The sequence below is a fragment of the Puntigrus tetrazona genome, chromosome 3, assembly GCF_018831695.1.
Source record: "Puntigrus tetrazona isolate hp1 chromosome 3, ASM1883169v1, whole genome shotgun sequence".
NCBI lineage: Eukaryota > Metazoa > Chordata > Actinopteri > Cypriniformes > Cyprinidae > Puntigrus > Puntigrus tetrazona.
Window position 1 is genome coordinate 21,253,615 of NC_056701.1, and position 27,536 is coordinate 21,281,150.

At 39.1% G+C, this 27,536-nt stretch overlaps 2 protein-coding genes and 1 long non-coding RNA gene across 7 annotated transcripts; 1 reads left to right on the plus strand and 2 right to left on the minus strand.

Moving 5' to 3' along the window:
- Positions 1-131: 131 nt before the first annotated feature.
- LOC122337912 lies at positions 132-15,357 on the plus strand. Its single transcript, XR_006249646.1, has 2 exons — positions 132-1,659; positions 14,056-15,357. It is a non-coding gene; the product is annotated as an uncharacterized LOC122337912 (long non-coding RNA).
- Positions 1,755-13,559, minus strand: tlcd3ba (TLC domain containing 3Ba). Of its 5 annotated transcripts, XM_043233785.1 has the most exons (9): positions 13,443-13,559; positions 12,580-12,747; positions 10,412-10,424; positions 10,048-10,207; positions 9,272-9,355; positions 6,396-6,618; positions 5,498-5,593; positions 5,017-5,126; positions 1,755-3,962 (listed from the first exon to the last, which is right to left on the minus strand). In XM_043233785.1, exons 4-9 carry the CDS (start codon positions 10,170-10,172, stop codon positions 3,722-3,724), a joined length of 879 nt encoding a protein of 292 aa, XP_043089720.1. In that variant the 5' UTR covers positions 10,173-10,207; positions 10,412-10,424; positions 12,580-12,747; positions 13,443-13,559; the 3' UTR covers positions 1,755-3,721. The 5 variants fall into 5 exon arrangements, with proteins under 5 accessions (XP_043089720.1, XP_043089719.1, XP_043089721.1 ...); XM_043233784.1 differs by lacking the exon at positions 10,412-10,424; XM_043233786.1 differs by lacking the exon at positions 10,412-10,424 and having other exon boundaries at positions 12,580-12,744; positions 13,443-13,547.
- A 631-nt stretch (positions 15,358-15,988) lies between the features above and the next one.
- nlk1 (nemo-like kinase, type 1) lies at positions 15,989-26,964 on the minus strand. The gene is made up of 12 exons (XM_043233767.1): positions 26,729-26,964; positions 24,887-25,195; positions 24,535-24,664; positions 24,359-24,414; positions 22,541-22,647; positions 20,882-20,967; positions 20,593-20,802; positions 20,128-20,229; positions 19,935-20,021; positions 19,019-19,217; positions 18,840-18,933; positions 15,989-17,275 (listed from the first exon to the last, which is right to left on the minus strand). The coding sequence occupies exons 2-12, from the start codon at positions 25,192-25,194 to the stop codon at positions 17,227-17,229; spliced, it is 1,428 nt and encodes a 475-aa protein (XP_043089702.1). The 5' UTR covers position 25,195; positions 26,729-26,964; the 3' UTR covers positions 15,989-17,226.
- Between the last annotated feature and the right edge of the window lie 572 nt (positions 26,965-27,536).

Genomic DNA, 27,536 nt, shown 5'->3' on the forward strand with positions numbered 1-27,536 from the left:
TAAAACCACTAGAAAACGTGTAGCTAACGGTTAAAATGTATATATTTATTTAATTAATAATAATGTTAGTATCAGGTAAAGCTTTATTTATTGTATTTAACAACAGAAAAAACAATAAAAGTCCAATTTCCAATAAAGCCATTACAAAAATCGCTTTTTGTGGTGTTTTGGGTATTTTTCCAATAGGATTTAAGACAGACAGCATTATACGTCCCATTAAAACCAATACAATTCCCATTTTAACCATTAAATCCGTTACATTTTCTGTTGTGTTTTGGGTAGGGTTCTATAGGTTTTTTTTCCCAACAGGGTGGTTAAACACAACACAACTGTATTTAAACTTGACAGGAAATGCGCGAAAAGTATGGCAAGACACAGAATGTGTGTTATTTATTCTGTCTTTCTGATCGAGTGCTTAGAATGAAAACTCTGGCAACCAGGCCAGGGGAAAAAACACCTGAGGGAAGCAATATACACCTTATAACGACCTCTTCTTAAGTCAGCAGTTTGTGTCAAACAGTGCGCCATGGCTTTAGAGATGATTCAGCTTCAGGATATCAATGATCTGATCTTGATTAAATAAAGCATGAGATTATGAAGCGCATGTAAAACAGTAGCCGCCAGGGAGCGCCGTTTACCGTATTTTCCAGACCTGCTCGGGTCCAGCAGACGTACGGGTCTCTGCAGCAAGCTAATGGGAGGAACCGCGCCGGGGCGTTTCTAGACCCCCGTTACCCGGTTGGATGACGTCACCGCGAGGGTCAGGGGGATCATCTTGATCACGTGATTCAGGAACGCCCGCTTCTGCCGCTTAGACGCTCCTTGCCGATCTCAGAAAAGAGATTCGAGCTGCTGAACCACAGCGTGTTGTAAATTAACCATAACTCGAGATTTATTTTTGTGCGTGACACTGCAACGCCTCCCGGTGTAACCGGAAACACGTGATGTGTAAACACAGCATTTATGTTCGACATGGTTCATTTAAATAGTTAAATGCATTATTATTATTGCTAATTGACTAAAGCATATAAAATATTATTTATACATATATATTTATACATACACACATATACACACACTCACACAACTACAGACTATAAAATAAAAATGCATAAAACGTTTTTGTTGTACGGTTCGTTAGGATAGGACCATATTTAGCCGAGATACAACAATGGCAGGGAATCTGAGGTTAAAAAAGGTTTGCTATATTAGCGGAAGTAAATTTTATATGAAAATCTCTTGATATCCTGCTGTTTTTTTTGGAATAAAAGAAAAAATTCGAGCCACACAGTTTTATTGTTGAACACCGCTACAAATATACCTGTACTTAAGACCGGGTCACGTCTACGGCTGGGGGCGTCGTTTGGCCTTGACCTTTCACCCTTCGGTCTGACGTCACCGGGTTCTCAACGCACTCTGATTGGCTACACACTAGCGAGCCACGCCCTTATCTCTTTCACAGAACATCTGCCCGTTTCAGAGATAAGCGTATCTCAAGTCAAAACGCGGTTGTAGTCAATGCCCCAAATTAGGGGCCGTTTTTACGTCACATCTAACATCACTAAGAGAAGAAACTTTGGGGAATAAGAAAACCGAGAGTCACTGACGTTGTACGTGAATACTAAAGAAACGCATTCAGGCAAATTTCATTTAACTAAGGTATGCAATTATCCTTTTCTCTCTCACACAATCACACGCACCAAACAGGTGACACAGAGGCTTTGTTTCAGTATAAAAGGAGGTCACACACAGCATCAGAGCACAGCAGGAGAGAGCGAGAGTATATTTCAGCTGAGAGAACCAGAATTACAGAACAGTCTTCAGGCAGCTAGATAAACAGAAGCCCACTTATAAGAACATTTAGATGTGAATTCATATGTACATTCAGACTTGGCCAAATAAATACATAAATTAAAAGAATAAATTAACAATAAGAATAATTACATGAAAACAACGTCAGAAGATAGTCATTCCTAGCTCAAAACATGATTTTTAACCAGTTCCCAAACCAGTACACTTTGCTATAGGTGAAAATACTGGCCCCTATACATGCCCAGCACTGGGCAGTCCCTTCGAGTAAGTGTTGTGACAACCAAGTGTAGTACTTTGTGTAAAGAGCATTACTTCAACAGCTACATTGACGCCTTTGGGGATATGAGCTAACTGTAAAGTGCGTAACAGAAAGACAACTAATCTATAATAAGACTCCAATTATAGTGGTCCAGAACTATATCTGGGACGTTGATCTAAAAATTCTATGCAGTGCTTTTAAAAGTATTATAGCATCTCACAGACTTGAATGTTTGTTTAGCACCCCTCCTCGGGATAATTCAGTGCAAGATTCACTTCTAGAATCCACTTTGTGCTCCCTCCTCTCACTTCCACCTCTGATAATACTGTTTAACGTCAAACTGGCAGAGCCCCGTTGGGGGGTATAGCACAACAATCAGACCTAAGGGAGGTATGTGACAACATTGTTACACCAATGACACTTTTACCATAAAAGTGAGGACTAATTGGTGACAAAACGCATAAATCAGTGGACCTCCTACATATCCGGACAGAAACGAAGGCTGACTGCCTGAAGAGAAGCAGTTAAGAAACATCTCGTCAGTGTGGAGAAACACAGCAGTTGTGCAGATTACAATCAGTGGTAGCATAGAATCCATATTGTGGTGTGGATCTATTAGAGGTTAGCGAGGGCCTTCATACTGGCAGCCTCTTCACATAAAAACTGTACGCAAAGTACAAACCGACTGGCTCAGGTTCTTGCCAACTTCAGCCTGGTTTTCAAGTGCAGTATTTCACTGGGCAGCTCGGTCTCTTCCCCCTCCGTCTGACGTCTGGATCTTAAAAGGATTGGAGTACTGCAGCAGAGATATGCTAATGCATTACCTCAGCCTCATCCAAATCCTTTAAATGACCCCACTTGTACTTTATAACTGCTGATTCACTAACTAACTGGATGCAGCTGCTGCCATCTTGTTTTTTCGGCTGCGATGAGAACCAGGAAAGGGGAAAAAACAGCTGGAAGGAGGCCATGCACCCACAGTGAGGGTCTGAAGGGTTGTTTTGAACCAAACAACTTTGTGAGCGGCTTCGTTTTAAACTAATCCACCCGTACTTAGGAACAGAACTAAAAAATAATAAATAAACAGCTTCTACAAAAATCTAAAATTAAATTAAGCGTCTATTTGAAATTCAACGTAAATATGAATAAAAACGTATGTACAAATCGACTGAGAAATTTCTGTTCCCTTTTTCGTATCCTCTCTGCAACTGTACCCAACAAAGAGACAGAGATTCTCAGAGAGGAGAACAGGAAGGATCTATCAATCCTTCGATTACTTTAAATACTGTTCCTGTTGCATCCACATCGGTCCCTTTTTTTTTTGAAGCTTATGACCATGGTAATCTACAAATGATGCACTAACCCTGCAAAGCAGCAGATGGCATTTCCCAGACCTACTGCTCCAACATAGAGAATGTGCATGTTAGGGGGAGAACAATCTGTTTGGTTTGGTCTGCAGTCTTATTTTTCTTCTCGAAGAGAGGATGATGGTGAATAGCGAGGTTACAGACCTTCAGTTTCTTTATTTGCTAACCCACGCCACTGGGTCTAAGGTAGATCCAGCCATTGTAATAAGTCAGTCTGCCTTCGGTTTCCGGTTTGGTCTAAATCTAGCAACCCTGTACCTACATCTCTATCTCTACACCTCTCTCAGTGCGAGTCGGTCTCTCTGGGGCTGTATCCGTTGGCAGGGGGCAGGAGTGAGGTTTTCGGTTCAGAGTCTGTGCTGCCAGGAGCAGCTTTGTGCCGCGAGGCTCCGGTGAAGAGACGAAAGGCGCCCCTGCAGATGAGGGAAAACCAGTAGACCTGCGGGGCCATGAGCAAAGCTGCACCTGCGTTACACTGCCAGGGCACAGACAGCGGCACCATGTAGAAGGGGATGGAGGCGTACCTGTGATATGAGCACAAACAAATATTTGCATGTAGTGAATTAATAATTATCGATACTTTTTAGAACCAAAGTCCCTTTCAAAGAAAGAAAGTCAAAACACTCAGGGCCATATTTGCAATGTCTATCTACATTGATTAGGGAATTGCAAGAAAGAAAAAAAAACAAACAAAACAGCATGATTTTAGTTTAGTGCACCCGATGCACGTGTGCAGATCCAGCTGTGTGTGTCAGGAAAATGTTTTTATTGAAAAGCGCAGTATAGATAGATGGCTGCAGTAATGCAAATCTTGGCACATGGCTCTTATTTAGGATGCAGGACTCATTTCACACCAAAGATGATAAGATGATTGGGGAATGCATGATATTTGCAGAGATCCGATGATATACCACCGATATATTTTTTTGTCTCTCCTGTGCAAAGATTATAAACAAAAAAATTTTTATGATGCTTTATTTATAGATTGTCTAAACCAATAGATCTCCTGAAATGACTGTGCTCAAGACACCCTGAGAACAAGTGGGTTTATTTGTATTATCGGAAAGGCATATCGGCATAATGTTTCTTATTGGGCAAATGCAGATTTTTTTTTTTTTTTTTTTTTTTTTAAATCGGCTGATTATGATAACGTGTCGATATTATCATGCATTGCTACTATATTAGATTGCTTTTAAGATCCCAATCAGAAAATGTAACTAGGAAAACAAGTATTAAATCTAAGGATACTCAAATTTCTAATCTTATGAATAATACATCAGGGCTGCAATTTGAAAATTAGAACATGCCATCCAGACTGATGAGGGTTGTCTTGGTATTACAATCTATACAAAACAACACAGCTCACGACCTTGGGTGGTTATTACAATCGTTTAGGAGGAATGTGTAAATGTCTCACATTCAAATCAAAACCTGGGCTAAGACCGAGTGAGAAATATGTTAATCTGAAAACCTCAAGAGGCAGTGCGACTCGGTGGAGAAAGAAGATAAAAGAAAGAAGGAATAGATGAGCAATAGTGAAAGACTGTATGATTGAGAGTGTTAAACCGTGATCTTTACCTGCCGTAGGCGTAGTAGAGGTAGGGGAAGAGAAGAACTCTGCAGATGAAGAAAGTGACCAGCATAAGAGCTCCATTGACTTTATGTAGGAGAGTGTGTTGTTGCTTGTACTGAGGCAAAGAAACACAGGAGAGAGCAAGAAGTAGAGAACGAGAGAGTGTTTAACAGATAGAAAAATTAATAGGCAGAGCAATGAACCCTGAAAACCATGATTCAATAATCCCCACTACACATTTAATACTGAAACAGTGAAAGAGACATGTACCAGAGAGTTATTACAGTAAATAAGTCTGTGAAAAGTTATTGCCAATCAATTAGATGTTTTAAGATTAGTAAGTCTGGTAGAAATGACCCATACATTTCCAAGAAAAGAAAGAGTGGAGTGCAAAATCTGCATACCTAGTTTGGTAAAAGTAAAGATATAGTCACTAAACAAAAGAAAGACAGCGAGAGAGGCAGAAAGACAATTTGTGTTTAGTACCTGGATGAGTATTTTTCCCAGACAGACAGATGGGGTGCTGAGTTCTGCCAGGAACATCACACCCTGGAAATAATCCCCTTTTCCCTGTCTCCAGAACTAGGAAAAGAGAAGAGAAGAGAATATAGAAGGGAAAGGAAGAAGAAAATGACCGGAGGAGAAAAGAGATGGATGGGAAAGGGGAATTTGAAAAATTAAAAGATGAGAAAGAGAATGAAAAGGAACAAAGGGAAGAGAAAATAAATAAAATGTAAAGTAAAATAAGGGAAAGGAAAAAGGAAAGATAGGAAAAGAATAAAAAGTTTAAATACAGAAATTAAGAAAGGAGAAATGGCAAGGAAGGGAAAAGGTGAAAGTGGAACAGAAAAAGAAGGAAGAGAAAGGGAATGAAAAGGGAAGGGAAGTGAAAGAGGGTTGGATGGGAAAAAGTAAAGAATGGAGTAAAGAAAGAAGAAAAGAAAAAGAGTTATACTTGTGTGTTGTGTCAGATGTAGGAAAGCTTAGTGTGGTTTTATCAGAGGAAAGCGTTGTAGAGGTTCTCCTGTCTTATCAGGCCAAAACACTCATTGCCATTTAAGTGCAGCTAATGCCAGGGTGCTGGCTGCTGCACTGCTGCTGACAGCAACAGTCTCCATGGATACAGATGGAGAGTGATGGAGAGCATAATTACAGGGTGAAAGTACACAGGCCCATTCAGGACAAGTTTGACTCAGCCACACTTCAAGCCACCCACAGCTCATGATCCCATCAAATCACTCTTAAACAGTCATCAAGCCAAAGCTATGTTACTACACTACAAACACACGGTCACATGGCTCTGATGGGCCTCCGTAATCATATTTCTAAAAAGATGCACTACTATGAAAAAACGTTGAAGTCACTCAACCCTCATTCCACTCACCACAGAGACAGGGAAACAGACAGTGACCATGACGACATGGTGCAAGACCATAAGGAACTCTCGGCGCAGATAGCCGCTGATGGCTGACCTCATCGGTTTGGCTTCCCTCTCCTCCTCATGATCTTTGACCTGAAGTTTGTACCAGTGGCAAAGGAACATGGCATAGATGTCATAGACGAAGTAGGGGACAGCAAAGAGGATATAGCTGCTGGTAAGCCAATGCCTGGACAAAAGGGGGAGAAAGACAGATGAGGAATGAAACCCCAGAATGAGATTTAGGGTTATTTTCACTCATTACTTAATATTTCTATGTACATATTGAATATAGGTATAGGTTTAAGGCCCAGAAAGGCATCTTAACATTTTAAATCTCGGCAGATTCAATTCATATAAAAAAAAAAAAGTGTTTCAAAATCCGTTTTAAATCCTATGAGAACCATAACAAGCCCAATGTGCTCACTGCTATTAGAGATTACAGGAAAGATACATTTCTCATTTTGGGTCACATGTTAGACAAGCATTTACATACGTTAAGAACAACAAGAGAGGAACTAAATCATGACATTTTCATTTTTGGGTGACATATACACTTGAAATTTGACTAGCAAATCATGTAGAGTCAGTCTGTAGAAGCAGTAAAACTACTTTCTACACGTTACAGGAACACACATTATTTGTGAGGATAATTAACAAACTACCCTTCAAAGGTTTGGGGGTCAGTACAAGATAAATAACTTGACCAGTGACAGTAATAATATATATTTTTTTAAAATTATATAACAGCTTTTTAAATAAATGCTGTTCTTTTTTAATTGTCTATGCATCAAGAAACCTGAAAAAATATATTTCTACCAGTATAAGCAGCTCAACATATGTGTGTGTGTGTGTGTGTGTGTGTGTGTGTGTGTGTATATAAACAATGTATTTTGAAAAAAAAAAAAAAAAAAAAAAATTGCATTTTGGTTACTGATTTATAGATCAAATAAATGCAGCCTTGGTAAGCATTAAGGACTTAGAGACAAATTTTGACCACCATAAATGAATATCAATTTCTATTATAGAGTAGAGTAATTTCCAGCATAAAAAAAGCATCTTCTCTTGAAGAAAACAACAAAAAACAAGCATTTAAAGTTTAATAATTCAATTTAAGTGCTGTTCCAAACCCATCAGAATTTTTTTCTTCAGAAAACAAATTAAGATATTTCTGAGAAAATCTTAGGGCTTTCTGAACCTTGATTAGATATTCAAGGCCCAGGAAGGTAGTAAGGAAATTGTTTAAATAGTCCTTTTTATATCGAGGGTTCAACTATAATGTTATGAAGCTATAAGAATATTTTTGGTACACAAAATTATTCAGCAACTCTTCTCCAAATCCTGTATTCTGCCATAATGTGCACATTGGGCATGTTTTGCTTGATGATGTTATTTTAATTATATGACCCACTTTGGAATCTAAGTTACAGATGAAAAAAAACAAACTTGTCTTTTAGAAAATAGAAACAGACGTTTCTGGCATCCACATTTTTCATGATGTAAAAATGGGCGTGGTCATCTGTCAATTCTATGGGTCTCATCCACGCTCAGCTATTTATTAGCTGAACAAAATGTTTTGCTGCTTGATTTAGAAAATTGATCTCTTGTGTTGTTTTAGTGTATCATCTTAATTATGAACACACTGGTTTGTAGTGCAATCAGTTTTGCGTTGCTATTCTCCTCGTTTTTTACCTGTAGCATCTAATGAATGGGCATAATTAAGTTTGAAGGAAATAAGTCAACTAAGCCAACTAGCATTATAACTATTTCGAAAATACATGTATCGTCACTCGATTCGAGTGACGATACATGTATTTTCGAAATAGTTATAATGCTAGTTGGCATAGTATCAAAAATAAAAGTACCGGCATGTTCTGCAAAAAGTGGTATCAGTGCATCCCTACTGTTTTTAGTAACTACTCTTAAGATTGAAATATATACACACTTTAAATCCTCTACAAATCCATGATTAAAGTCGTGCATAATCAAAACATACTGAAGCAATCATAATACAGTGTACTTTTTTATTAACATAATACTCGTTTCCTTTCTCGGATTTTGGATTTATTATGCTAATTTAGGTTATACATGTTAAAAAGCGTAGTGTTTGACTTGGCCTTTGTTTAATTCCCAGCCCTCCTGTATCCTGACTGATGCATTTACTACACATACACAGAGTAATTGAATTTACCTGGCTTAAATCATTTATGAAACATGATTGCTCTGACCTATTTGAGCTGCTGTTCTTAATTTACTCGTGTGCCTTCGGGTTAAGGCAAAATTAAACAAGATAAACAGTTTAAAAACAAGATACACAATTCGATTAGGTGAGGAAAATCAAATTAGAGCCAATCGTTTTCCACAAAGCTCCTAATAGGTTTCACAGAGCATAAAGACGCAGCTTTCAAGTATCAACTAAAGCCGCTGACTAAAGCTGTCGTAAAAAGTCACTGTCAAGTTTTTCCAAAGTATTTTGCCAGTCTACTCTCTCGCTGAATCCCCCCCCCCATCCCCCGGCTTGGTGCGCCACAGTGGATTTACAGATAGGCTCGCAACCTAATTAGTTTCTAATTAGATTACACTGACACAAGGTGCGCATTGGAGGAATAGCACATTCTTAGAAACACTCAGAGTGAAGGGAATACTTTCACACTCCTACACATCTGGGAACAATTCCATAGAAAATGAGCGAATTCTCAGCTGTATATGCAAATGCAACACAAGCGAATAGAGGCAAGAGAGACACGTGCGCATGGGAAAACAAACAGACACCCAAGTAAAACACAGAGCCCCGCATATACACTCGAAAGCAGCATGTTCACACGTCTTCAGCTGATACTCACTGGTCCTCAATGATGTCTTCACATGAACAGGCGATGATGTAGCCGGCAGAGGAGGCCATAATGGCCTGAACGGAGGACACCAGTCTGAGAAAGGGGGAGAGAAAAAAAAAATTTAATTCATGAAAGACAGCAAGGAGATCGAAACATACTGCAAACACCCTTAGACGGGAGATATTTGAAACCATTATTAGCAGATTTTGATGACACCAGTTAAAGCAAGGGTCGTGTAAGCAGGATATTACTTTCCTAGCTAAGCAGAAAAGCTCATCAATGCATCAGACATGCACTGCAGCCAAATGTAACCTTACATGCAGCGTCTCTACTCAGCAGATTTTAATCAGACACATTTCATGCAAAACGCCTTTCAAAGAAGATAACGATCTCTGCCACAAACTTGCAGCAACACAGACAAATCTGCATATATTTGATCATTATAAGATTATCTACTTCATTAATTTCAGGCAACCATTTTCAAGTACTTTTGGTAACTGGTGAAATAAATTGTTTATCTCAGCAAGTGTCAATTTTATTAATGCACATTACACATATATTACTCAAACATCTCAATCACTGATGCAGTTTAACACCTAAAAATAACTGGTTTGTCAAGTAATCCTTTTTTTAATTACGCCTTAATAAATCGCATATTAAGATTATGGACCTCAACTTTTAGAAACCATAACAAAAAAGGCACATATACGCAAATAAACAGAACTAGGTAGCTTGAGCCTGACAGAACCTTTCAACACATCTCACTTTCCCTTCCCTTTATTTACCTGGACGAGACGATGACAGCATCCTTCTCGCTCCATTTGAGCCCAGGAGCATGTTTCAGGAATCGTTTGGACAGCAGGAAGAGGCCAGGGAAGAATATGGAGCCAGCTGCAAGGATGCTCAGCATAATCTCGGGCAATGTTGCTCAGCGTCACTGTGTGTCTAAAAAGGAGAAATAGCACACATTTAGGTGCATCTTAAAAAAAAAAAATACACTTTTTTTTTTAATAATATGATGTACAAACAAAAACAACCTTGCCATTCATGAAACCCATTCTTAAGAATAATGATTTAAATAGACAGGCAATATTAGCGTTTTAATTCGTAGCTTGATCATAAGCATTACGTTCATAACTTGATTCTCACCAAAATCTGTTCACTGAAAAAAGAAGAGAGAAGGGCAAGGCAAAGACAGAAGGATGAAACAAACGGGGAGAGTAAAGAAGGAAAATTAGACCACAAAATCCACATTGGCACTTGACACACAAGACATTCACCTTTTTGAATAAATGTGCATACATCAACAACAAACAAAAACCCCTCTTCCCCCAAGCCAAGTTCAAATCACAGTCTACAAGGTATGCATTTTGACAGCATGGCGCAGATAGATTCCCCGCATTTCTTCAGGAAGACAATTTCAGCTGCATCCCTTCACTTATCTCATTATTGCTTTGTAAGGAGTTCTTAAATTATTCCGGACAACTGCCATATTTATATTGAAGCAGAAGAAGCTGGGATGTTTGGGAGGAGGGATGGGGGAGTCCGTACTAAAATAGACACGGAAAGGATTAGCAAGCGAGAGATTTAGAAAGATTACTGCAGGAGGGAGAGAGAGGGGAGCGAGACGAGGGGACACTGAGAAGAAAGAAAGAGGGTGGAGGCCGCCATCCTGTGGTACAGTGAGGGTAACCTTGTGGGAGGAGGTGAAAGGGAGGGTATTGTTCCGGTTATATTTCTACCGTGGGACAGCGAGTGCGTGCGTGCAGCAAGCCAATCACAAAAGCAGCGTAAAACACTTCCATCCAAACCCGCAACACGCATCGCAGCGAAACCAAGGAGTGCGTTACAGGCGTGACAGCCGAGGCGCGTTAGTCATTCATTATGCTGCAGCTCGCGCGAATGAATCCGTTAATGCAGCACGCGAATAATTCAGGAGACCGGGCAGCGGCACGTTCTGTTACGAAAACCCACCACGGACGCGACGCTCACACGATCTCTAATCTCGCGCAAACGGTATTATAAAAAGCCTCCGCCGTTCCTCGCGCTCCGATTTTCTCCGTTTCGGGTAAACAACAGCAAAGCGGCGCGAGCGGCTCGCGCGTTCACAACGCTACCTTTAGAGCTAGCAGGCTAGCGGCATCCATCCTATTGTGTCGTCCTCGCCAGCAGAGAGCCCAGCAGCGGCGGAGGGAGTCTCTCCGGGACCTCTAGCTAACAGGTTGCGGGCGATAGGCCCGCTGGCTGTGTGTGTGCGTGCTGACGGCAGCCAGTGATGAACCGTTTTCCTCCCCACATGGCTGACGGAAAAAACTGATTGCAAAAAAAAAAAAAAAAAAAAAAAAAAAAACGGGGATGCGCCCCAGAGCCCCCCGAACACAATACGATTGTTGTGCGCCAGCGTTCAATACGTGCCACGCAAGTCTTCCGTTTTAATCCGTTCAGACCGAGACAAAAATACCGATTCAAAACTTTGCCATTAATTACAATAAAAAGCAATATATTATACATATGTTTACGGTTAAATAAATACATTTTACAAAATAAATATGTGATAGGATTTTTTTTTTGGCATAAAATCATTTTAACTCATACAATGCATTGTTGACTATTGCTACAAATACACCTGCTCTACTGACTGGTTTTGTGCTCCAGGGTCACATATGTATAATAGAAATAACAGTAAATTATACATAAACTAACCCTAAACCAAACCCTAACCCTTTATTAAGTGCATGTTGTTAATTAAGACATGCTTTATTATACAAATACACTGTAACATGGCTACCTTTAAAATAAGTGCACCTTAAACAACTAACCTAAAACCCAAATACTGATTGATACTTTACCGATATACTGCATTTCATTGTTGGACAACCAATATTTCAAAAAACTATTAATACATATGGCAGCTTCAACAATTATGGGCAACACCTTCTCTGGATTCTATGACCTTTCAATATCCTGTTCATATATTTTACCTTGCCTACTATAACACACCACCTACAATATCATATCACCTATCAGACAAAAGCAGCGCTAGTCAGATGTCTGTTTCTGTTACAGGCGTAAAATTCACTCTACAATTTCGGAAATTGATCCTTTTAGTAAAGACAATACAAATTTTGTAGGATGGATCACTGAAACCATATTAAGCAGTTTTGCAGTACTATACATAAAACACCAGATAAAAAGGGGATGTTAGTTATACATATAATCGGATCTGAATGGGTTAAAGCATTCCTAAAAATGCAAGAGAAAAGCAGCAGGGGGTGAGGGTCATATTGGATCAGAAGCATTAAAAAGCAGAAGATTACATTAAGGTTGAGCAGCGTCGTTACGGGACGGACAATCCTGTCACAGTCTTCCGGAAATCGGATCACAAGGTCCAGGAGGCATCTGTGAGACGGTCCACATGATGTTGTTGATTTATCCTAAGCGCTTGATCCCAGAAAGCTGCACAGGTTTTGGATTGCCAGCACCTGCTGGAAAAATACAAGTGGTTTATATATACATATAACAACAAGAAAGGTCCAAGGACGGGCGATCGTGGTACTGCAAAGTTCGCCTGTACACATCCAGCTGTCCAGGAAGCGAACGCATCCCTACATATAAAAGACCAGATCTGCGTCCATCTGCTCTTCACAAAGCTCTTTTACCCGAGCTGAGTCAGCAGATCAAAAGCTGCAGTGGTCAGATGTGGCCACATTCAAACATTAGCCTTGCAAAACACTTATTTAAATGAAAATGTAGGCTACCCGTGGCGGAAAGCGGATACCTGCACCAGATGGATGAAGAGAGAAGCAGGTATCCAGGCAACCACTTTGGTCCCCGGCTCTGCCTCTGACCACCTCGCTAGGATTAGACAAAACAAGTGGGGACCGGGGGAGGCAGGGAGGGTGGACTGGCTCGCATTTGACTACAAAACATGTGCAAATTCTAAACCAAATGCCGAAAGTTATCTAAATAATGGCGTTATTCTAATTCGCCTGTATGCAAAGTAGAGAAAGAGAGTCACGCTAGCTCTGAGGCTAGCTCTGTGCTAACATGACTCAGAGCCTCGCAGAGCGGATAAATACAGCCGCGGTCTCCGTCTTTTTTTACATAACGTTTAACTAACATCACCGGAGAAAGAAGTTAAGGTATCACGAAAACGGGGAGGGGAGTCGGTTTAACTTACTGTTCATCGCTCTCGGTTCATAAATCGCGTCTTTTCGACTGGCCCCCGTCCTAAATGTGTTGACAAGAGATTAATTTTACTTTTAAATCTGCACCGCGAGTCTTAGTAACTAACTGCTGATTGGCCAAACGAGAAGGCCGCGACAGATTTCCCCTTCGCTGATTGGTTTAAGCTTTGATTGACAGTGAATTTAACCAATGGCGAGTAAAAACAAAGTGACCTGATAGTGCAAGTCCGCATTAACTATTTATGGCCCGACGTCTTTTTGTCATCTTTCATTGTTTCAATAGTCCATACCGAGCATACGGAATTTTTTATGTTTTGCTCAGCTAATACGTACTGTTTGCCCACTACACGCAGAGAGTAAGTTTAGTCTTAAAAAAATGAAAGTCACCGTTAATTTAAAATCGACCGTTATTTTTATGAAACGTCGCGGTGTGTACATTCTCGTAACCCTCGATCAAAATGATTCATTTAACTTAAGCAAACCCATTACCGAGACTACATACATTTCGCTTAAAGAATGTGATCGTGCTGCATTCAGTGTCATTGCACGCTTTGCATAATAGCTGTTAGCATATAGTTTTTTAATACGCAATATTTCTATTGTCAGGCATGACGGGGAAAGATGGTTGATGCTACACTCTCACCAGCAATGTGCTCCAACCAGTCAAGTGTGCACGTGCCAAGTTTATTATTTCATAGATACCAGTGCGTGAATGAGAAATGTCACTTTATACATCAGCCCCCGGAAGCCTAAAAATGAACTTGCCATAAATGTATTTAATGGATGTGATGCTTTTAGAAATCTTTCCTATGGCACTGTACGGAGCCTGCGTGTTTTTTTATGACTAATGATTTCTTGGTTCAGTGCTTGTGCTACAAGGATGGCAAAAGGAAATGGGTCACCCTGGGATCCAACTTAACTTTAACCAGCTCACAGTGATAACTCTGCCTCTGCATCATATGCAAACCGTTGTGTTCAGCTTACTTCTACTGTCTCAATCTGTATTATAAAATATAGAGCAGTGATTAGATGTAACATGGTGTGATGATCCAGTTTTAGGGTGAAGACAGTCCACAAAATAAATCCCTGAAGCAAATTGCATGTGCAGTGAATCTATTTGGTGCGTTTTCGAAATACTTCATCTGAAAACCATCTGCATTTTGTAAATTTTTCAAGTATTTCAGCTTTGTGATCCTTCTCATATCAGTGCAGGCAACTCCTGCAATCTTTGTCAGCCACTGTTTTCTGCGAGGCAATATGCATATGGAAATTTTATGCAGATGCAGTCATAAAAAAATTAAAAAGAAGGCATCCTAGGATCCATTCGTGGTTACTTTGGGGACTTGAGAACATGAAAATAAAGCAGATGGACCACGTGCAAATTTGTAAAACCATATGTATGAAATAAAGCTTTTAACAAACCAATAAGATGCAGAGCCAAGGTGTCCAGTGTCTGTCTCTTTAATTTCTATTTTACCCTAATTCGTCTCTCTTTTTTTTTTTTTCTTAAAAACTTCAAGTATTTGTTGGGAACACAAAGTCCAAAAACAAAACGAACAAACAAAAAAAAAAAAATAATTCCTCTAAAATGCAGATACAAAGAAGAAGAAAAAAAAAAATAACCATCATAAAACAACTGTTCAATCATTTTATCAAAGCCATAATAGTCATTAACACCAATATCAAGTTTTGAATTTCTTAAAAATGTCTAACATCTATCTTACGACTAAAAGAAATTCACCATTTACTTAAAATGTTCACTTTCCGCTTGGCAGCCGGTAAGACTGAACCAACCCACCGATCTTCATTCCTGTCACTATTTTGCTAGTTTTTCTATCAACACAATAGCAAAAGTGGTCATAAAAACAACTTAAAAAAAAAAAAAAAAAAAAAAAAAAAAAAAATTACCAAAAGCAAAAAAATAAAATTAAAATATTGGTCACGATACATGGGAGAAAAAGAGGTCCTATAGTAAAATTAAATAGCAACAGCACATTTATAAATGTTTCTAAAATAAAACTAATGCACTGCAATTGCAAATCCAAGTGAAGTCCATACACACATGCATTGAGAGACATTGATGATGAACAATAACTGCCTTGATACATCCAGTCGTGCCCTGGGCTTGTGTCGCCACCTGCTGGTAGGAGGCAAACGCTCACAGCACTGGGCCTCGTCGAGTATTCGGCTCTCTGCAATAAACCCAAAGAGTACCGACGACTGCCTGGACCCACGTCTACAGTGTCTACAGTCTAGTCCATATCATATAATATGAAACCTGAGCTCTAGACGTGCGTTACTTTTACAAATGAGTCGGGGAGGTTTTGGAGGTATTACACAAACAGCAGCATTTCCCCAACAACTATCTAATAATGAACCATAAGCCCCACTGTCCCGACAATCCGCTCTGAGAGAAAAAAAAAAACAGAGCAGAGAGATTCAGCTCAGAGAGACTCCACGTGGCGCACAGCTCAGTGCACACACACACACACACACACACACACACACACACACACACACACACACACACACACGCGCACACACATTCGCGCACACACACACATGCGCACACACAGTGACGTCATTCGACTGCATTACAGTACATTTTTGATAAACGATTGGGTTCAGTCTATATACACCAGCCCAGTGAAACGAGGGCCGGTTGAGGTAATGAAATATTCCAAAACAACAAAACCGGAAAAAAAAAATAATAATAATTACAACACTGCACATTCCCTAAACTCTCAGAAACCGCAGTTTTTAAAAAAAAAAAAGAAAAAAGAAAACACTCAGACCAGATGGCTCGCTCATGCCGCCATGAAACCCACGCACCTGGTCCTCCAAACACAAACACCTAACAAGCCGGACAAGACAACAATAAATTAAAGAGAGAAAATAAATAATATTCCATCTATCTTCTCTGCCTCGCCCAATCAGAGCAGGGTACTGGTAATCAATCTAGTTTGGTCCTAGGAGGGGGGCGGGACCTTTGGGAGGATGCTTCAGGTGGGAACGGAACAGTACCTACGTTACCCAGATAAACTTGTACTTCTGTACGTCTGCCGTCACGAGACGCCGCCATCTCTATACAGCATTCTGATACAACTCCAACGTATCCCTCGCATGGGGTGCATCAAAATAAACTGAGAGGCTCCCCCCCAAAAAAAGTGATATCGAACAGAAAGCAGTAACAAAGTAAGAAGACTTAAGAACTTTTGGTTACCAAACTATTCAGAATAAAACCTAAGAACCCGCAAAAGGAACACAGTGATAAAAGTCTATAGACAGAGTTTGGAGATACAGCGGCAGACTGAAGATGGCCGCAGGGGCGATGGACTTGTGGGCACTGTCATCTCATCTGTTAGTGAAATCACGGTCAGCGCAGTCTCGTCATTTGCATTATTCCAGATATCTGTATTGCACAACATTGAAGTTGGCTCATTTAGTCATATTCAAGAATCCATTTTCCTCTTTTTTTTTTTTTTTTTTTTTTTTTTTTTTTTTTCCTGTGGAAAATTCCATTTCCCGTAGTCCTCAAGCACACAGTCAATATAAAAGTGTTCTCAGCAGCATCAGAAGCATTATTCATCAGTGTCGTGTAAATGGATCTGGGGGGAAAAAAAAAAAAAAAAAAAAAAAAAAAAAAAAGTGTTTTTCTGAGAAATCCCCATGTCGAATTGGAATGAGTGCTGAGAGTTCATTCAAAAGCATGTGATCCATCATCTCCAAAGCATGCTTGCTCCTATGATCCACGTTTCCCAGAATCCACCTCATCCCTCATCTCTCTTCTTTCCTTGATACTTTCGAAGAATGCCACGCTGTGGATCTTATATAAAAAAAAATGAATAAAACAGAATTAAATGGTTTAAAAAGATCGCATAAAACGTTTTTAAGCCAACATGAACAGTTGAATGAAGCTGTTATTTTTGTTTTCTTTGTGTACAAAAATTCTCTCAGACACTAATGTTGAACAAACGGTGTCACAGATTGTTTTAAATGATGTCCTTCCTACATTTCTGGGCCTTAAATGTATAGGTTGTGTTGCCGTCTATGCAGGGTCCGAATTTAGGGTCGGGCATTTAAAATATATGTTAATTAGTGTTCTGAAGATAAACAAAGGTCCTGTGGGTTTGGAAGGACGTTAAGGCTGAGTAATAACAGAATTTCATTTTTGACTGAACTCCATCTTTAAAGGGATATTCCACTCCAAAATGAAAACGGTCATTAATCACTTGCCCTCATGTCGTTCCAAACCCTTAAAAGCTTAGTTTGCCACACAATTAAAAGATAGTATGAAAACTGGGAAGCTTGTGACTGCCCCTCTGACTGGCAAATAAATAAAAATGCCAATGTCCAGAACATTAAGACATCACCAGAATGCCATCAGTGATTCAACTGTAATATTACAAAGTGATGAGAATACTTTTGTATGGAAACTAAACTAAAAAAGAAATTGAGCACAAGCATAAACAGAAAAACAGATACCAAGAAGAGGCCAGTCTTTGGTGTACTGGCTCACTAATAAGGCCTCATTTATACTGCAGGTCTTGATGCTCAATTCTGATTTGTTGCCTATATATCCGACGTTTTGACCTTCTGTTTGCACGTTCTTTCAATTGTGATCCATATCCGATTTGTATGCGTTTACACTTGCTGTAGTGCATTGCATTTGTTTTCATTTAATGTTACCGTCCCACGTGCACGTCCCACATGACGTTGTTTAAACCGCGGCGAAGTACTAAATTGTTGCAGTTTAATAAAGTAGAGAATGCAATGCAGGCACTTGCATGAAAAGTTAATTCTGTACAACTAAAAGATACCTTAAAAATACATGGAATTATTTTGATTTAAAATGCATCTTTGTTTTACGTGTTTCACTAACATAAACATCATTTTGTTTAACATTTATATATATATATATATATATATATATATATATATAAAAATATATATATATATTATATATATATATATATATAAAACTATTGGTTTGAGTTTTAACTACACTTACTGACGTTAATTTCAGATGGTTACAGTTACTGTTTAATAGCCAAAACCAGTTCACTTAAATATCTAAAAAACAAATTAGAGTAAATTAAACAGTACATTAAAAAAAATTACTTTTAACCCCATTTCATGTTTTTTTGTTTTTTTTTTTTAAACAAATGAAAACAAAATGGGAATCCGTTACTGCTTTGTACAAGTGGCAATAATTCATATGCAGTTCTGTTCAGTTTTTTTTTTTTTGACCAAAATGGTTTTGTTGATCATTGTTGAGGACCCTTTTGCTTTACTTAAAATGAAAAATGACAGGGCTTTAGCCCCTTTTTTTATGTGCATTAACTGGAAAAAGAGACGAGTTATTAAAAAGCACTTGTTCTTATACTCACCTAATGAAGGTTTTGAAGGCTGCACTCTGGGGATTGATGCACAAAGGCACTCGTTTGCCTTGCTGGTGTTCTGTTATAAAGCGATGGATGAGCTCTGAGATGAAGAGAGAAAACAGGCCATCAAAATAGGTCCTTCATGTCATAACGATGATGAAGACTTAATCTTAAGAGTGAGTCACCTTTGCCCTGCCAGACTGAGTGCATGCTCTGCTCGTAGTTGTGGCTGAAAGGTCGATCGGCAGGCGGCTCAAAGTCTCGGGTGTACACCCTCCCGCTGGGCACAGAGTAACAGCACTTACACATGCATGTGTGGTACCGCAGACGACCCTCATCCAGGTACGGATGAGACAAAGCGTCACTTCCCGAGATACGCTTAGCCTATAGATAGAGACACACACACACACACACACAGACTATTACCTGAAGGACTCGAGTCACTTTCATTTTAAATGGAAATATTCAACAGTGATTAGTTCAGGGGCAAATAAGCACATTAGAATGACTTCTGAAGGATCATGTGACACAGAAGGCTGAAGTAATGACTGATGAAAATCCAGCTTTACATCACAGAAATAAAATACATTTTCAAATATAAAACATATTCAAAATTATAACAGTATCAACTAATAATGTCAGTGACGCTACACTAGCTGTATTCTCATTATTGTGTTACATTACATATTTATTCATTTTGCTTTCTCATAGTTCTGTGAGATTCCAACATTTACTGAAGAATGTGCTTTAAACAAACGTTATAAAAGACAAACACATATACGGAGTCAAAATAAGTTGTGTTAAAGCTGCAGATCAAAACTTTTTCACAATTTGTATAAGCGAGTACACCATGAATCAATTTTCCAAACTGTGTTTTTGGCTCGTCTTGAATCACTACGGTACACCTTTAATGAGTGTTCATTTTTAATATTAGAATATTTAGGAAAGTAACGCAGTAGGCCAGCACCTGTGTGGTTCGTCATGTTCTTCCGCAAGACAGTTTTGCCAAAAGTTTAAGTATAGGCCATAAGCAAATAAGCACAAAAGCATTTGCCAAAATGTAGTCAGTCATCACTAATCTAGAATACTAGTCATACTCACTGGATCAAAAACTAGCATGCGACACAAAAGATGAACGGCTTCGTGTGTGGCTCCATCTGATAACATGTACAGAACAGACAGCGAGGGCTAAAAAAAGAAAGCACAAAGAAAAGTCTGAATACCGTAATTGATTTGAGGACAGGTTTGTGCATCTTTATTGAAGAATAAATCACAGTAAAGGAGGGTACTGAACTGGTTTGTGGGGTCCTCTAAGAATGTGCGCTCGCGCTCCTTCACACGCAGATGCCATGGCAGAAAGAGGAGGAGTCCCGAGGAGATCAGTGATCAGATCCAACTGAGAGAAAAAGAGGAGGAGAAACACTAATTCAAAATTAAAATTATACTGTATATTAACAAAACAAAAGGTCCTTTAATAAACTTTTTAGGTTGGTATGGCTTTATTAACGTTTTGTAAAGGAAGGCACTTATGTTCACCAAAGCTGCATTTATTTGATCAAAAATATTTTGTGTTAAAATAACAGTTTTCAAAATGTATTTTATTCCTGTGATGTCTTAATTGTCATCATTTCATGACTTTTCATTATCCCATTACTCCAGCCTTCAACTTAGATCTTTTGGTCAATTACAATGCATGGATATAAGCATACATTTCTTTGTAAAAGTCTTACTGTCCCAATATTTTTAAATGGTAGTGTACCTGTTGTATGGGGCTCTGAGCCTGGAAAAGAATACGTCTGCCCAGCAACTCTGCGAAGATGCAGCCCACAGACCAGACATCTATAGATGAAGTGTAATGCTGGCATCCCATCAGAACCTCCGGAGCCCTGTAATACTGCGTCACCACCTCCTGGGTCATGTGACGAGAAGGATCCGGCTCCTCCACTCGCGCCAGGCCAAAGTCACAAATCTAATGAGAAGCAAAAAAAAGGTGACACATCTAACTTTGCCATTATTATGTGATCGAGCGCATTTGATGTACACATTACCTTAAGCAGACAGTTGCTGTTGACCAGCAGGTTCCCTGGTTTGATGTCTCTGTGCAGGATGCCTGCAGAATGCAGGTACTTCAGCCCTGCAAGAAACAGAGAAGACATCTCAAAGGACACGGACAGGAAGACCATATCGGATGACCAAGAGCCAACCGTCCTAACTAGGAAATTAATACTTCCTTCACTTGCTAAAACCAACACCTGTTGTTAGAGGTGCTTTGCCTCCAGTAGTTCATGTGTTTCAGTTCATGTTTCATAAGATTCATTAATTTAAATATCTAAAGGATCCTCCGATTTTCGTAAGAATAAAATACCTTTTTTTTTAATTCCAGCTAAATTTAATAATTCTCTACTGCTTAAACATTTGAGATCAATGTTACAGTATGTTGGGACAGTAATATTACAAAAGACTTTCATTTTTGAAATACATGCTGTTCGTTTAAAGATTATACACATAATATAATCTTAAAAAAAAAAAGTCACTGCTTCCACGTAAATATTGATAATAATAAAAATGTTTTTCAAGTTCCAAATTAGCATATTAGAATGATTTCTGAAAGACCAGAAACAAGCTGAAAATTCAGCTTTGCCATCACAGGAATAAGTTATTGAAACACATTAGTATAGACAACGCTCATTTTATACTGCAGTAATATTTCACACGATTACATCATTTAACATATAAAATTTCGGAGAGAATAAATTCAGTTTGGATGAGGAAAATAGATTTTAACGAAACCACTAACAAACCTTAAACTTCTGGGCCCATATTTACAAAAAAATCTTAATGCTAAAAATAGCTCCTAACTTGATTTGCGACAAAATCTTAAAAATAGAGGGTGTGTCAGTGCTAAATTTAGAGCCCCTACATTTTTGTTCTAATAGTTTTAATTTCACAAAGTGTTTTAGCGCTAAATCTAGCTCCTAAATCTGTGAAACACTGTGAGTAGTGAAGAGGACTTCTAAGTCACTGAAGACCAACTCACAATTATCCTTAAAATGGTTGTTGCTGGCAATCTGCCTCGAAATAGAAACATTTGACCATACTGAGCTTTGGGGTTTAGAAGGTTCTCTCCTTTGATTATAACCTTTTTAATCAGTTAGGCAAGAAGTAACAACTGTTCTTGTCTAACCATCAGCCATGATTATTCTACTTTAAAACACTGTACATATACATATATACACACACACATACATACTGGGTACATTTACTCTTGCTCTTCACTAATAGTGGGGCAATGTTAGCACAATATTTTATGTACAATACTTGTATGATATCAGATTTTGGAATTAAAAAAAAAAAAAAAAAAAAAAAAAAAAGTATGATCCTATTAATTGTAATGCGTACTCCAGATTCATCATAACCAAACACGACCTCAGCTAGAAGATTCACTGGACTAGCCTAACAACAAGAGCCGAAATTGCCCCAAACAAGATTTTGCTAACAAATTTTATTTTCAGAGCATACGATTAAAGCTTCCCAGGATGATTACAAGGTCAGAGATAATCCCATTCTGCAACACAGGCACAAAAACACATCAAACTTCCATCTGTCCTGATTGAATACTCCAGATTCTCAAAATTAAAAAAAAGAAAAAAAAAAAAAAAAAAAAAAAAAACTTAATCCAAAAGCGACATATGCCCGCGTGTACTCACCCCTGAGTATCTGGTAGAGGAACACCTTGATGTGATCGGTGGTGAGAGGCTGAGGGGAAACGATGACTTTATGTAGGTCACTCTGCATGAGCTCAGTGATCACGTATCTACAGACCCAGTTAAGAAAACAACTGACCTGTAAAACACCTACAGCCACAACACTTACTAAATCGCATCCAAAATTAAATTAATGTTTAAATACGGTGGGTGAGTAATGCATACATTTATTATGCGCATATATATACATATACACGCACGTATATTTTAACAAATGTGTGTGTGTACATTTATACTTGTATATAATTTGTATTATTACATACACATTTTATATATGAATAATTTCATTAATCTAAACGTGTAGTTATACATACGCACTCATATAGCGCATAAACTTATTTTGAACAAGTAAATTAATTGTTTTGCAGCCCTAACATATGCATAATCTATTACTGTGGCAGTGAAGTGTTCTTTTATTTTGTACTTAGCAAAGCTACTCGCAAATTTAATCACCAAAGCTAATTTTCACTTGTATTTGGCGCTTGGCAAGGTGTTAATATTTGGACGCTGGATGCAAACCAGAATATTCGCGACAAATTAATAAGTGCGAAAACAGTTTTACATTACGTTGAAACCGGAGTTAAAAATACACACTAGCTTGTGCTGTCAAAGTTAATATTATAAAGACTAAACGTTCCAAAATTATGCGTCACTTATAAACCAGCAAACACACATACAGCATGCGCAAGTTACATTCAATATTAATACAACTATTTGCTCAGATAAACGCAATCAACTAAACAGCATTTTCCTTTTCTTTACATTTTTGGGTCATGTTCTGGTCTGCCTTTACATTACGTCCGTTACTTTTACACTGATAACGTGTGATAAACATGCAAATACAGCTGCTGCGCTTTAATGTTATACCAACTGCCACATGATATGTAACATTAGACACTCCCAATGGAAAAACTAACTACGGTTCAGCTAAGAATACAAATTCTGTCATTTGCTCACCTTGTGAGTAACTTGTATGAGTGCATTTCTCCTGCTGAACACAAAAGGTGGTATTTTGAAGAATGTCGGTAAAATAATGGCTGCAGTAAGCCACTGACTTCTACTGCATCTTATATTTATTATTTTTTACAAACTGTGGACGTCATGGCAGCCTGCAACCGTTTGTTTCCCAACATTCTTCAAAATATCATCTTTTGCGTCTATCAGAAAAAAATAAGGTCCAGAACGACTTTCTTTAGATGAGCACCTGATGCATCATCTGGGGTCACGTGTGCTACCATTGTGTTTTCTCGTGTGGTTTCTGAAGCATCAGCTTTAAAAAGAATAGTTCACCCAAAAATGTATTCTGTCATTGTTTACTCACCCTCACGTAGGTCCAAACCTGTAAAAAGTTTTGTTCTGCACAACACAAAACTTCCAAACCGTCATGGGTCACCATTGACTCCCATAGTAGGAACAAAATGTCTATGGAAGTCAATGGTGACCCAAAACAGCCTCGTCAAAAACTTTTCTCAAAATGTCTTCCTTTGTGTTCGGCAGAACAAAGAGATTCATATAGGTTTGGAACTACTTAAACTTTCCTTTCCTGTAAGGGGAGTACTGTACACTTGAATTATATGGACTCATAACAAACTAAAAGAAATATCTTTGTGGTCACACCTCTGGGTTGACAGAAGTATGAGTAAATGATGAGAGAATTTTAATTTTGGGATGAAACATCCCTTAGTACTAAGGCATAAATAGAATAAAGAATGAAGAATCAGAGGGGAACAACTTCAGGCGAAGCATGAGTCTGAAGGATACATCTCCTCAAAGCAGTCGATTTGTGGAGGTTGGAGAATGTCAAGGGCAGACAGCACCTGCCAAAGCAAATGCCCATCATTACAGAAACATGCAATCAAGTTACAAACACACACACGCTGCATCCCTCAATAAACCCATTCTAACTTTCTATGCCCTCCCGTGCACGCATAACTTACGTTGTCATGTTTAAAGAAACACAGCATCCGGAGTTCCCTGAAAACACGTTTGCAGGAGACCAGGTTCTGGAAGACATTCGGCATTTTCTTCAGAGCCACCTTACGCCCGTCCCGTGGGTCCGTCACAGACCTACCGATGCACAAGGACAGCCAGAGCGTGTGTTACAACACCACCGTTTAGTAACATTTTAATTCAACTTTAAACCACATTGAAATTAGAGTTGTGCAGTACGTGACAGTTCTTGCTCCATGTGCAATCAAATAAATAGACTTTCATAAACATCGTGCAGACGTCTGAACGGTATTGTAACACCGTGACAGACGTTCATCTTTAACCACTGAGATGACTTACCACACCACTCCAAATGCGCCATAACCGATTGGCCGATCAGGCTCCATTTCAGCAGGACTTGGAACCTCACTTGCCGGGTTACTGTGAGGTTGTGGGATGGCCGCCCCTCCACCTGCGCTGCCCCCGAGAGACGCCGGGTGTCTGGGAGTCCCAGCGGGAGCGTTGGGTCCGCTCGGATTTGGTGTTGCGCTGAGGCCAGTTGAGGTAGTGCCGGTCGTTGTGTTGACACAAAAATACTTGTGGCCTAACTCTGATCCAGGGAACAAGTTACCACACACTGTTGGCCGAGAGGATCCATGGAAAGCCATCCTACACGACAAACACAGGATTGTGATTAAAGCGGTTGTCCACAAAAACAGCCTGTCAGCATCTGAAGAATTCTGATAACAAGACACAACGGCAGTCAAAGGGAACCAAAAGTTTAGTTATCACAGAAAATAAAGGCATACAGATCTTGAGTGACGTGAAGAATGAGAGAGATATAACAGAATGATCCCTTGAAGTGAACTATAATTTTTTTTTAGGTAACCAATTTAAAAAAAAAATGGCAAATTTCTGAATTAGGAGACCAAACAGACAAAAAAATATCTACTAGCCAAAGCTATTATGGACCAATTATGGACCCTGGATGCAAACCATTTGTAACAAATTAATAAGTGCAAAAACAGCTTCACGTGAAAATGACAGAAAATTTCTACAAAATTTTATTTTGCATTCCATGAAAATGGGCATTATATGCACTGAAAATCTTCTGAAAGCTATTAATCTCAATTAAATGTCATTGGTCACTTTGCAACATGTCATAACCAAAACTTACAATCTGAATATGTAAAATTACATTTAAAATCTGCATTGCATTTTGAAATATGCCTTTTATTTTTGCCTGCTCCTCGTACACATGACTTCACAATATTGGATAGTAATAGCTTTAGTCATTTCGGGAGCTTAAAGTGACTAAACGCGTTATATATCATATAAACACGTTATATATCATACGTGTAAATGTACGTATTACATAAATGCAATAATTCCTTTCAACTACGTTGTCTGAACAATCGCGATAGCACTATTTGTTAAGCTGAAGACTTCCTTAACAGTTAACTAGTCCAAAGGCAATCGTTATAAACTAATAACGAAATGTTGAACCTAAACATAAATGTAGCTATTAGGAAATACAGACAAGTTGTCGGGCCAGCGTTCACTTCCTGCAGCCGCATTGCAACATTGCAGCTCACACAGGAACATTACTAGACCGAATACATGCCAAAGGTTGATGCACTTTAATCATGTGCTCGGTCGGTGATCTGACAGCACGTTTCTCTCCAATACCAGTGTGCGAATAACCTGCAAAAAGCGTGTACTTGCAACACGTCTGGAAAGTTCGCGTCAGTCTTGTTCCTCATCTTTGTTCGCGAGCTGCTCTTTCCTCTATAAACCCAAGCTAACAAGCTACCCTTCAATGACACAAGTCGTTACAACGTTAATATTTAAAGTGATAAAAGCCCCTCCGCGTACCACGGCGCCCTGTATCCCAATCCTCTGCATTTTTGTTTAGTTTGATACAATTACAAGACAGTTAACCCTTAATAATTACGTAGCTAATGCGACCTCACCAGCTGTTACCTCCGGCTAGCTAGCTAATTAATCTGCTCCGTGACCTATATATGATGTTTATATGCACAAACGGCCCGTTTCGGAGCGAAAATAACCACATAAAGTGGACGTAACCCAGCACGATGCACGCGTAAAAGAAACGGTGCACCGTAACTCGCGGTAAAGGCCGATAATGTCGGTTTATTGGCTGCAGATGTTTGTAAAGTTAGCTTTAGCTCGGCGGCTAACCTCTCGGAGCTGATGGCAGCGGCGGCGGCGCTCAGATCTTCATCACGGACGCTGGCGGACCGCAGCGCTCTCCCCGCATCTCTGCTCGCTTTAAACCCGTCTGCTGCGACCGACTCGAAACCTGAACTGTCTCGCCGTGTTCCTCTCTCTCCGATCTGGAAATCAGCTGTTGGAAATAGCGGCGGAGAGGGAGAAGGAGGAGTTGGAAGAGGGGGATGGAGTGAAAGAAAGGAGGGATGAGTGCATGGGGGAGGGGAGGACCACCGGTGTAAACAATGCGAGGGACGCGGTTTAACCGTTCACTGGCTCGTGCTAATTATACACTCACCCCGTTTTACGGGAACAGGGTACAAATTACACAACCTCTAACTTTTCTCTCAAAAAAAGGGGACGATGAAAGCAGGAAATATTAGTTTGAAGGGGTTTTCCCGGAATATGAGTGCATGGGTAGCTGGTGTGTCAGTGTGCATTATTATTAAAAATAAATGTCATATTTATTTATTAATATATCAGTTATTTTCATTATCTCACGCTGTTTTAATTCAGCACTTTTTATAGTATGTTATTGTTTCCGCAAATGCTATGGCACTTGCGAATAAAGCTGAATAAAACCGAAGCCCTGTATCAAAATATTATGATCTACATCGCTAATCTAAAAGATCAAGACCTCTGAGGTGGGAGATGTTTTGTATGCGACATTTAATAGTTACGTGCACTTAGAATAATAATAAAAAAGTTTAACTAAAACATCTTTTAAATATTTATTTCAATGCAAAAAGCAGGATTTGTGATAAATGCATTCTTTTGA

Excerpts from the sequence above, each read along its gene's own strand:
- nlk1 (XM_043233767.1), bottom strand. The coding sequence starts at position 25,194 with ATGGCTTTCCATGGATCCTCTCGGCCAACAGTGTGTGGTAACTTGTTC. Across the intron at positions 22,648-24,358 it reads ATCGACTGCTTTGAGGAGAT|ATACGTGATCACTGAGCTCA; the intron begins GTATCCTTCAGA and ends CTGGGTCTGTAG. Across the intron at positions 17,276-18,839 it reads GCCTTCAAAACCTTCATTAG|ATCCACAGCGTGGCATTCTT; the intron begins GTGAGTATAAGA and ends TTTTTATATAAG.
- tlcd3ba (XM_043233784.1), bottom strand. The coding sequence starts at position 10,172 with ATGCTGAGCATCCTTGCAGCTGGCTCCATATTCTTCCCTGGCCTCTTC. Across the intron at positions 6,619-9,271 it reads GAAGACATCATTGAGGACCA|GCATTGGCTTACCAGCAGCT; the intron begins GTGAGTATCAGC and ends CCTTTTGTCCAG. Across the intron at positions 5,127-5,497 it reads TGGGAAAAATACTCATCCAG|TACAAGCAACAACACACTCT; the intron begins GTACTAAACACA and ends TCTTTGCCTCAG.